The sequence below is a fragment of the Galeopterus variegatus genome, unplaced genomic scaffold (genome assembly GCF_000696425.1).
Source record: "Galeopterus variegatus unplaced genomic scaffold, G_variegatus-3.0.2 Scaffold4529, whole genome shotgun sequence".
NCBI lineage: Eukaryota > Metazoa > Chordata > Mammalia > Dermoptera > Cynocephalidae > Galeopterus > Galeopterus variegatus.
Window position 1 is genome coordinate 42,419 of NW_007730640.1, and position 12,456 is coordinate 54,874.

The 12,456-nt window shown below is 34.9% G+C and overlaps 1 protein-coding gene across 2 annotated transcripts in view; it reads right to left on the reverse strand.

Annotated features, from left to right (window-relative positions):
• Positions 1-2,939: 2,939 nt before the first annotated feature.
• Positions 2,940-12,456, reverse strand: part of EPC2 (enhancer of polycomb homolog 2 (Drosophila)) — a 118,669-nt gene continuing 109,152 nt past the window's right edge. Inside the window, exons 11-14 of one of the 2 annotated variants that reach the window (XM_008587762.1) lie at positions 8,861-8,997; positions 7,329-7,488; positions 5,988-6,321; positions 2,940-4,987 (exon numbers count right to left, since the gene is read on the reverse strand). In XM_008587762.1, coding sequence (XP_008585984.1) covers positions 4,915-4,987; positions 5,988-6,321; positions 7,329-7,488; positions 8,861-8,997 — 704 coding nt within the window. In that variant the 3' untranslated portion in view covers positions 2,940-4,914. The remainder of the gene's footprint in view (positions 4,988-5,987; positions 6,322-7,328; positions 7,489-8,860; positions 8,998-12,456) is intronic. The other variant, XM_008587763.1, reaches the window with a different exon arrangement.

Below are 12,456 nucleotides of genomic sequence, written 5' to 3' on the forward strand. Positions count from 1 at the left end.
TGATTACATTTTAAGAGTATACTAATTACCCTGATTTGATCACCACATATTGTACACGTATTGAGATTCAATTCTGTACCCCACAAATATACATAATTATCTTTTTTCTTTTTTTTACAATGTGGTTGATTATTGTGGCCCATTACCGAAACCTCCCTCCCTCCTCCCTACCAACAATGTCCTTTCTGTTCACTTGTAGTATCAACTTCAAGGAATTGTAATTGTTGTCTTCTTCTCTCCCCCACCCCCGTTTTTTTTGTGTATTTATTTTTAGCTCCCACAAATAAGTGAGAACATGTGATATTTCTCTTTCTGTGCCTGACTAGTTTCACTTAATATAATTCTCTCTAGGTCCATCCGTGTCGTTGCAAATGGCAGTATTTCCTTCTTTTTTATAGCAGAGTAGTATTCCATTGTGTAGATATACCACATTTTACGTATCCACTCATCTCATGATGGACATTTGGGCTGGTTTCAACTCTTAGCTATTGTGAAGAGTGCTGCGATGAACATTGGGGAACAGGTATGCCTTCGACTTGATGATTTCCATTCCTCTGTGTATATATATTCCCAGCAGTGGGATAGCTGGGTCATATGGGTTTTTAATAAAAAAAAAACTGTCAAAAAGAAAAAGGAGTTGTAGCAGGGTATAGGGTCTGATTTGTTACTGATCGTTTTGCATGGTGCTGGTAAGTCAATGTATCGATACTGACAACAGCAGGGAACTTGTGATTTTTCTGTAAAGCAAGGGAACCATTTGGGGAGGTGGGGGGCGGGGATTAGATTCCTATAGCATCAGAGATGGCAGATGTTAGAGGGTATCTAATTCCGTGATTTTTCTGTAAAGCAAGGGAACCATTTGGGGAGGTAGGGGGCGGGGATTAGATTCCTATAGCATCAGAGATGGCAGATGTTAGAGGGTATCTAATTCCACCCATTCACTGTATGATACAAGTTCAGAGATAGGAAGACAATAAAATCACCAGCCAATTAAGTGATAGAGAAAGGATTAAAACCCAGCTCAACAAATTCTTTTGATACTCTACCACTGTATTCTTTCTTGACTGTTCTCCCCACTGACTCTTTCTCAAAAAAATATATAATCTTTGTGCTCTTTTGAAACTTGTAGTCACTGAAGTTGAGAATTATTAGTTCCACACAAGCTCAGCTACATTACCTGAGGTAATACAGTTATCCATAGTCAGCTTTGATGATATGACATTAAAAAAAAAAAAAAAAGCTGTAGAACAACTGTATGCTTAGCCTTAGATCCCACATCATTTGCTTCCTTGGTGAACAACCAATGACACAAGGGCCATAAGCACACCTCCACCAAGCTTCTCAGTGTGGCCTCCTTTATGGAGTTTCAGGAACTTGCTCATCTTACAGACGAAACAAAGATCCAAAAAGGGCTACACTCTGCCAAGTCCTGGCCCACACCTAGCTCCCATTGCCTTGTGCTGATTGAGAGCTTTAGCACTCACTGGCTAGGTCTGGCAGACAGTGGAGGATGAAATTATTGGTTTGAGCTTGGTTATTAGATGGGTAGAAGCCACAGTTTGATCTAATGCGCTCAGCCTGGTGGTGTAAGAATGAGGGAGGCTGTCCTCTAAATGAAATCTAAAACTACTATGGATGCTGCTAGTAAGTGGACTGAGAAGTACAATAAGCACTTCTTTGATGTTAAAGACGGAGGCAGTGGCTAGAAGTGCAGTGACTACCCAAGTTTAATTCTTGGCTCGGTAACTGACCAACTACATGACACAGGTTGTTACTTAAATTCTCTAAACTTCATTTTCCTGATCTGTAAAATGGGAATAATAATAGAATTTTATAGAATTGTTGCTAGTACTAAATGAAAAAGTCACTGAGAGAGAACTCTACGTGTTTCATAATGTTAGCTGCTATTATGTTGCTGTTAGTGATGAAAAACATCTGTTGTCTTACAGGATGTAATATTCAGAATTTCTTCAGTATCCTTACCTTTTAAAATTTAGTAGTTTGCCAAGTCAGTCAAGGAACAAAACACTTCAGTCATGTGTATTACTGATCAACAAAATTTGTTGGAAAGTGTAGCATCATACTCCAATAGAGCAGTACATACGAAGGAAAAGTTTCTGAAATGTTAGTTCTCCTTACTTCCCAACTCCCAAAACAACTTTGATAATTAAAAAAAAACACTAAGCACAGTTGTAAATACTGTATTTCCTATTTTTAAAAAAGCCAGAATATGTGTGTTATGTATATATTTTAAAAATGTGCCCTCCAAATGAGTATTTCAACAAGTGGGTGGAAAATAGAATTAAAAGATAATATGAATCTTTCCATAAACTTTTTGAAGTACCCTTACATTTTTTTCCCCTTGGTCTTTTGCAAAAGAAAGATATGCAACAAATATACTCTGAGGTACTCTCTTTAGGAAGGCAAAAAAAATACAGTCTATAAATATTATTTTTACCTATACTGACTTAAAGAATATCCTAGCACATACGTTACCCCCCTTTGTTAATTTTTAAGATCCCCAAATCTTCCAACCCCCACCCCCACCCCCAAAACACATTCCCCCAAGGATTCTAAAAGCTAACTGGACTCCCGGTACCAATACTACTTTCCTCAGAAAACCAAGAAATAGTAGTACTGCCCAGTGTACAGCCAGCGCAAAAACAAACCATTCTTCAATTTAATAAGGTGAAAACGAGTATCTGTCACTTAAGTTTTCAAAAAGCACTAGAAAAATGTGTATAAAGGTAACTGAAATGCCATCCACAAAACAGTTACAACCACCAAAATCAGGAGGCTTATTTTTCTATTTTACTTCAAAAGGAACAAATAAATGGTCACAAGTCTTTGATAAGTTCTGAATTCGCCACCGCCTCCAGAAACTGCACAAATGAATAGTTCTTTTGTTTTACTTATTTATAACATATATATCACATAAGGCAAATTCACTTCATGCTTTACTTCAGTAAAATGGGAAAAAAGTTTTCTCTGAAATTGGCACTAAAATTATTTTAAGTTCTTAATAGCAAGGAGATACATCCAACTATGAGCAGAATGAACAGTCATAATACATATCAAATCAAAATGATTTTCTTTATATAATCAGCAATGAGTAACTCCAGAGGTAGTATGGCAGAAATGAGCATGGATCCTATCAGGTCACAACCAACTAAGAAATTAAACTTATTTTTCTCTATGGTTTTGACCATCAATTGCTTTATTCATTTAGGACCTGAATAAAAACCACTCTCAGCAGAAATCTTGGCCCATTAATTCAACTGACATATCAGCTTACAACTTTCAGGACCGTACATACAAAAAATGTAAAGTATAAAATTATGTAAGTTTGAAATGGTTTTAATCATATTCCTTAAAAATATTTACATTTCCCAGTACTTGCTTGACAAAACCCCCTGCAATATATTTCTACGCTAAACTTTTATTTATAAAATGAGGCTCATTTGAGATTTCAATGACTGCTATGCTACAAATTACTTACATTCTGTAAAATATTTTAAGAACTTTTCCTATCAAAGGTAGTTTATATTGGATTATCTGAAACCCAATAGTGCCCACACACGAGCATCATATAATTCTTTTCATTAATGCTTGGAAAGCACTGTGAAAAATGAAAAGTGCTGTTAAGTGCTATAATCTCCCTTAAATTTCACTTACACTGTGTGCGCATTGTGAAATAAACACATATGCAGCATGTCCATGTTTTGATATGTATTTTTTATTTCCCTGCAGTTTTCACTTATCAAGAACAAGTAACAGGGAAAGTTGTCTGAACTAGTGCATAAACAAACATTCTGAAACACCACTACACGTATCTAATTTACAAGAACCGTATAAAAAAAGTCACTAAAACACTACACTATGAAGGTGTCCAACGCTTACAGTCAGACTTTTTCCAACCCGTTACTTGCCTTGTAGCCACAGGAAAACTCTCCAAAATTGAAAAGACGATCTTGCCACAACCCTCCCCCCCTCCCAACACCTGGGATGGCTCGATATCTAGACTTCCAATAATTATTGCAATGATATAATGCAATACATACCTGGTAAAATATCTTTTATGTGGTGTGTTACAGTTTTAAAGCCAGTTAAAATATGCAGTCTTCAGATAAAATGTAATCCTTGAAAAATTTTCATTTCATATCTGCACAGTTTAAATGTGCTAGATGCATAATTTTTCCTAGTCCATTTTTTGTGTAATTATTTTTTATAAACTGGTATTATAAATAGAAATATACATTCAAAATATATGGAAAAGTGAGTTACACTACATTAAATTTGCATGTATCGATCCATCCCTTTCCCCTGCACAGTAATAGAAAATACTATTTTGCCTTGAACTTCATATTTGACAGTGAAATGCCACTAAAGTATTTACCAAAAAGTCCATCTAGTCAAATTGTGAAACAAAATGAACCAAGTGAAAACTTTACAGTTCCTTTAGAAAAAAATTACAAGAATTTCATTTCCTAGCTATGAATCTTTAACTTTTTAGACACAAAGTTGGATTTATTTTTACAAGATACAAAATGTAAACATGGCAAAATAAATAGTTAAAACAAGTGATGCAGGATCCCATTTCATGCTCATGATCCCATTAAAGAATTATTTTTTAAAATCCATTCAGTTGCAAATTCAAGTGCAAAAGCATGATGATGAATATCTACTATTCAAGTAACAGAAATAATATTGATGATACAAATAAACTATTTTACAAGGTAGTGATTTTCCCAATTTTACAAAATATACATCATATATCGATTTAATATCCGATATACTACAGTCCATTTAGGTCCATTGTTACGCTCTGTGATCCACAGAGTGTTGCCTTTTGCATTCAGCTGGAATATGAATGACTGCATGCCATCAGCACAGGTCAGAGCCACATGTTTTAGGTTATGTCACTTCCATAGCTACTGTTGTCTCTGCTATTCCATTTAAACCCAATCTTTCTGGTTCATGGTTCTCTCTATAATAAGGCAAAGAGTAAATAAACATTAATACTCTCTAGAATACGATGTTACCACTTAGTATTTACGATACATTTTTATGTAACTACAACTAAACATGACTTCACAAGAACATTTCCTATTTTTACAATTTCTAGACAGGAATGAGGAAAAGTTTTCTTCAGCTCAGAAATTCTATTAATTGCTAATTATTTGATTATAAATATTTTCTGAGGAAAGATAATTTCATATAGCATTTCAGTAGAAGATGACCATAAATTATGAATTATGTAACACAGGACAATCCAAGTTTTTTTGTTTTGTTTTGTTTTGTTTTTTACAACAGATGGAGCATACGATGCTTAAAAATAATAATCATTCAGAGTACAATATTACTTTGCACTAGAGTTTAATTTTACAGGCTTAAGGTCAAGTACTTATTAATCCATGCAAATCAATTTTTTTTTCCGATTCACTGTTCTCCTTCTATTAGTGTCATAGAAAGAAATATAAAAAGATAATACACTATTATAGATTTAGTTAACCCTAGAATATCCTTAATTTAAATATATACATAGAGTAATTTATTTTCTGTGTATAATGCTGAAGAAAACACAAATTTTGATTTCAAACATAAACTCTGGCATGGAATTAATAATAACCCTAATCTTCTAGACTGCCTTAAACTACAAAAAAATAATATAAGAGTAACTGAAGCTTCTAAAACAGACTGATGTGTTTGCCAATTAGATGTTTTTTTTCTTCCCTTTTAAAAAAAAAATAATTCTGGCTGGCATTTAAGCATCCTACTAGGGACCTCCAACAAATAATCTAAGTCATAGAGCTTTACACTAAACAGACCCTGAATATCTGGAAAAACAAGTCTGTCAACAGACACCTATTGCTTGAGCAGTAGAAAAAAAGTCTTTTTCCTCCCATAGGATAGCCAGCACAAAGGGAGAGAAGAATGCCTGAAATGCACACGCACGTGCGCACATGCGCGCGCGCACACACACACACCTTGCTATGCTGCTGATGGCACTGCTGGGAGTAACTTTTGGCACTCTGTCCATACTGGCAGCAACTGTGGCAAGTTTTAAGGCTGTTGGCGATGGTGCTGAAGTCCGTGTATTAATATGCACATTGACTGGAGAAACAACACTGACGTTATTGAGGTGCACTGCATTCGTCAGGCAGGAATTGTTCATGGGAAGTGTTTGAGGACTGCTCGTGCACAATGCTGGGATTAAGTGGTTTGTAGTGGTGTGGCCAACTGTCCTTACAAGTTGTACAGCTGAAATCCCTGGGCTGGATGATAAAGCCATATTGGTGGAGTATAATGTTTTAGAGGTTCCTAAGAGAGAGAAAAAAAATTCAATTATTATCACGGGACATTAATAAAACTTTTTAAAAAGGAGTTTAATAATAAAAATAAATGCAAACATTTGTATTCTAATTAAATACCAAGTTAGCTTTCCATATAATTGTTTCTCCAAAGAGAGCTTCTGATAAGTAAGTACAACGTACTCACCTGTTACTACCCTAAAGATACCTTCTTTCTATTGGTAGGCATAAAAGGGTTTTGCAAAGTATTCTTCTGCCTCTAAGAGGGTACTTCAAAAAGTTCATGGAAAAATAGAATTACAAAAGACAAATCTTTCCATGAAATTTTTTGAAGTATCCTTGTGTACCTGTCAACTTTAGAGGTTAGCATAATAAGACAGATGGAAATGATAGTTGGATATCCCCAAGAATTTATAGATGCATGAACATTAGTAAGGATGGACAATCAGGATCATGGGTATACGTAAAAGCAACTGGAAAATCTTATAGTCTCAGAATTTGTTGAAGAGTGATAGGAGCAGCAAGTCTTTGAGGACTCAGGATAGTAAGAAGCAAACATGGTTTCACAGCAATACCGTATACTCAACTGGAAGGCTCAGAGAGAGTATGTCTATGAGTATGTAAGAGTGAGAAGGTAAACTTAAATTTACTACAAACTGTCCAGGTTTATATTTCACTTTTTTGTCAATGCATGGACAATTCAATGGTGATGGTTAGTAATTCGCTCAACGGATTTCCTAAGTCATGAGGCAACTGACAGTATGTAAATGAAACCAAGAAGGGTAGAGTGTTACACAGGTAGGTAACCAGTGGTGTGGGAGGAAACAGGGAGCAGGCCCTATGTGAATTCTAGAAAACACCCAGCTCTTCCCCCAATCTTTACAAAGAAATTCTGAAGAGTCCTGACTGACTTCTTGTACACGTTTTTCCCCTTGGGTATAAAAAACAAAAACCATACTCCAAATCAGTGAGTAACACTTTCAAGCTAGTAAGTACCATGTGAAACCCAAGCCATACCTGAAGGCTGGACAACGCCGTTTATGTTGTTGTGGCCTGTGTTCTGTTCCTTGGCTACTTCACTGCGACTTGGAACAGGTGCACTAACCACTGCAGATGCAGCAAAGTGGGCGCTGGCTGAGTCGAGTGTTTTAGACATACAGTCAGAGGTGCTTGAGCCCTATAAAATGAACAAAGTCAAACTCTCAATTTTGTAGATGTGATTTCATGTACAAATTAAGGAATGGAGCAAACCTAAGAGGCTATTGTTGGCTTTCTAATCTTGACCAGTTACAAGTGTTTAGATTAAGAGATCTAGGATTCCAGAAACTATTTTTGGCACCTCAAGCAGGAAAGTGACTAAAAACTGGGAAACAATTATTTCTGAGAAAGAACTAGGAGACTAAAAAACCCAACCCTTTATGATCTTTTAATTTTTCCAATAAGTATTAATGAATGCTTTTAAGAATGCTTGACAAGCTACGTAGTATGGGTGAGATGAAATCACAGAGATGACTAATAAGTCATTTTCGTCTCAATGTAAAAATCTGCCTTGGCTTAATGTTGGAGTAGGATGAAAACAGTTTAGGCTTGTTACCCAAGATACTCAGAAAAAGCAAACAAAGACAAGTAAAAAGGCCATTCCTCCTTGATTCTGTATAAAATCTGTTAACTGTTACTAAGGCCGATAGCCCTAATCTATGAGCCAATCTGAAATCCACCTGGATGTCACAGGAGTGTTTTCATGTTGCCAGACTAAGGATCTTCAAGGTCAGTGTACTGACCATTTGAGAATGAGCTGAATGATATAGGCAGATCCTGGCCTGAGAGCTTGCGAATATAACCAAGATTGAGTTAATCTCAGTTATTACTTTAAAAGTAGCTTTAGAATTATGTAGCAACAAAACTTAGGACCTACAAGGCACGGTTTATTTTTTTTCAGGTGACTTAAATTTGAAATATATTTCTTAGTTTTGTTTTGTTTTTGGTGGCTTAAAACAACAGAAACTTATTCTCATTTAGCTCTGGAGGCCAGAAGTCCAGTGAGTCTTACGGGGCTAATATCAAGGTGTTGGCAGGGCTGGTTCCTTCTGGCAATTACAGTTTCATGAAGTATTTTTATTCCTATCACTAGTGTCTTTATTTAGTTGTGTCTATGGACATCTTCTCCTAGTGGCAATTTTTTTCTATAGGGAAATGAGAATCACAGAAGCAAGGAGCTACACTATTCAGATTTATTGCACAATTCGAGAGCTGTCATGGGGCACAACCACACATGAATATAATTATCTCCACAAATTCTCAATAACCCTTCAAAAAAGATAGTTATTTCTTTCCTAAATTAAAAATATCATATTTGGCTCTAGTACTCTTCTCAAAATATTCAGACTAGTTTATATAGTCACTTAAAATTATGCAAATTAAAAGAAATTCGGTTAGATTCCCAAAATCAAAACTGGCAAATATCTTCTGTGATTTGACTAAAACTGAACAAAACTACATAATTATGAAAGAAAGGAAGAGACATAACTATGATCAAAAGACAAGTTTACCTGTGCTTTTGGATGTGTCTGTTGCGAGGAATGCTGAGATTGCTGTTTCTGCTGAAGCTGAGCAAGTTGCTGCCTTTGCATTTGAACTAACTGCTGTTGATGTGTCTGAAATTGCTCTTCTGTTATACCCCCTGTTACTGGTAAAGGACATTAATTTTAGAAATAAGTACATTTTAAAGTATTTTTAATAATAGAAGTAGAATACACTATAAACTTATTCTACAATTAAGATGAAAAACAACTACAAATCACAATATACATCAGAAAAGAACCCAATAAAAATGCCAGTCTTTCAGTGTGACATATGCTTATATCCATGATCTCCACATCACATGACAAAAATTCCTATATGTAGTTTTTATCGTATAACATAGCAATAACATGAGGATTTTACCATTTATGCAGACTTAGTATCTTTGAGATTACTCTCAATTCTCTATATTATTATGGTGACCATGTAACAAGAAAAATTTTGATTTATTAATGTAAATAACAATAATGACTTACAGCCTTAATAAGAAACTATTTGCAAGACTGAAATGTAAACAAAATTTCATTCATTGATATTTAAGTAGATCACTGATAAAGACACAAAGATATTTCCATAGAAGTCAGCACATTATTAATCAAGAAACATTAAATCACATCAGAATACATGTACTCTAGAGTAATTTTGCTCTGTTTTTCTTTATTGCTTTCTTTCCTCTCTCGCAACTATTTTCCTCAATTAACAAGTATTTGCTATCTACTATGACACAGAGTGCTGCACTAATAGTTAATAGAGGGGAAAATAAACTAAGAGGAGGGTCCCTGCTATAAAGTCCTATGGTGTAGCTGGAAAGAAAAGATACATATAAAGAAATACCAACCAATATGAATCAACCTTTATATGCAACTGAAAGATCCAATCAATATGACCTAAAGGAGTTTAGATTGGAGACTACATCCTCAACCAAGGTTATTCCCCAAAAGTTTTGTTTAGTAGGATCACATATGATAAATTAGAAAAAAAAAAAATTTTTTTTTTTTTTTTGTCTTTTTCCGTGTCCGGCAACGGATCACAACCCTCAGTGTTGCCCCCGTACCGGACCGGGGACCGGCAACGGGATTGCAACCCTCGGTGAAGCTCCCGCGCCTCGCTCAGCCAGTGAGCGGGAACCGGTCTGTATGTGGGATCCGAACCCTCGGGCGGGAGCGCCGCCGCGCTTCCCAAGCGGCGCACTTATCCAGTGCACCACCGGGCCGGCCCAGAAAAATTTTTGATGGTAAATTAGACACATAAGGGTACTTCAGAATTTTATGACATAACAAGTTATGCCTAGTATAGTCTATCTTCTTTAAAAAGGAAGTTAGGCCCCTGAAATGGAAAAGCTTTCAATATACTTTCATTTCTGTTCTGTATTATAATTAAAATTTGTATTGGACTATGAGGAAAAGAAAAACAGTTCTTAGATAAGAATTTTATTTTTAGAAGATTCAAAAACCTGGGGCTTTTATAGCGCTCACTCTAAAATTTCAATATTACCTGTATTTTTGAAGTACACAATAGTTATCTTACTGAGTTACTAACAAAAATCAAATACCTTTCTTTGAACATGTTAAATTCACTGCAAGTGTTCTATTTTTAAAGGAAAAAAATAATTTTAATTCTAAATTTATAATTTCAAAATCAACTGAAAATGTCAAGTATTCATGAATTTCCAGCTGTTTGAAAACCTTGGGGAAAGAGATGAAAAATAGTTTATTAGATACAAAGGCAGGAAGGAAAATTTTAAACTGAAATAAATCTGCTTAAGTCCTATGTGTATAAAAAGTGTACCAATTCAAATGAAATGGACTTGGAATCTGGTATCATTAGCACAGTCCTTAAATTCAGTGTTAAGTTTGTCCAGAGCTGAGCTTTATGTTGTGGTGAAAAGGTGAGAATCACAGTGGTTAACTTTAAGTGAGGAATAAGCCAAATAAGGAGAGTATACTTTTAGTGGCTATTTCAAAATTAAGAGAGAAATGAGAACAATGAGTTTTTTCTCTTTCCAAAATCTTTTAGTCAGTTGATAAAATCTTACTAATTCTGAATAAAGTATATATCTAAACTAGCAGGAAGAAAAAATTGCCATTTTTTTTTATGACATAACAAGTTATGCCTAGTATAGTCTATCTTCTTTAAAAAGGAAGTTAGGCCCCTGAAATGGAAAAGCTTTCAATATACTTTCATTTCTGTTCTGTATTATAATTAAAATTTGTATTGGACTATGAGGAAAAGAAAAACAGTTCTTAGATAAGAATTTTATTTTTAGAAGATTCAAAAACCTGGGGCTTTTATAGCGCTCACTCTAAAATTTCAATATTACCTGTATTTTTGAAGTACACAATAGTTATCTTACTGAGTTACTAACAAAAATCAAATACCTTTCTTTGAACATGTTAAATTCACTGCAAGTGTTCTATTTTTAAAGGAAAAAAATAATTTTAATTCTAAATTTATAATTTCAAAATCAACTGAAAATGTCAAGTATTCATGAATTTCCAGCTGTTTGAAAACCTTGGGGAAAGAGATGAAAAATAGTTTATTAGATACAAAGGCAGGAAGGAAAATTTTAAACTGAAATAAATCTGCTTAAGTCCTATGTGTATAAAAAGTGTACCAATTCAAATGAAATGGACTTGGAATCTGGTATCATTAGCACAGTCCTTAAATTCAGTGTTAAGTTTGTCCAGAGCTGAGCTTTATGTTGTGGTGAAAAGGTGAGAATCACAGTGGTTAACTTTAAGTGAGGAATAAGCCAAATAAGGAGAGTATACTTTTAGTGGCTATTTCAAAATTAAGAGAGAAATGAGAACAATGAGTTTTTTCTCTTTCCAAAATCTTTTAGTCAGTTGATAAAATCTTACTAATTCTGAATAAAGTATATATCTAAACTAGCAGGAAGAAAAAATTGCCATTTTTTCAATAATTTTTTTTATTTTTTTATTTTTATTTTGTCAATATACACTGTATATGATTATTATGGCCCATCACCGACACCTCCCTCCCTCCTCCCTCCCCTCCCCCCCAAGAATGTCCTTTCCGTTTGCTTGTTGTAACAACTTCATGAAAGTATAGTTGTTATATCTTCTTCCCCGGAGGTATTACTCTACCTGACTTTAAACTATACTACAAAGCTATAATAACCAAAACAGCATGGTATTGGTATAATAACAGAGACTCTGATCAATGGAATAGAATAGAGCACCCTGAAATCAACCCACGCACTTACTGCCATTTGATCTTCGACAAAGGCATCAAGTCTATTCACTGGGGTCGGGACTCCCTCTTCAGCAAAGGGTGCTGGGATAACTGGTTATCCATTTGCAGGAGATTGAAACTAGACCCATATCTCTCACCTTGTACTAAAATCAACTCAAAATGGATTAAGGATTTAAATATACACCCCAGAACAGTAAAACTTATTAAAGAAAACATAGGAGAAACCTTTCAGCAAATAGGGCTGGGCACAGACTTCATGAATATGACCCCAAAAGCACGGGCAACCAAAGGAAAAATAAACAAATGGGACTATATCAAACTAAAAAGCTTTTGCACAGCAAAAGAAACA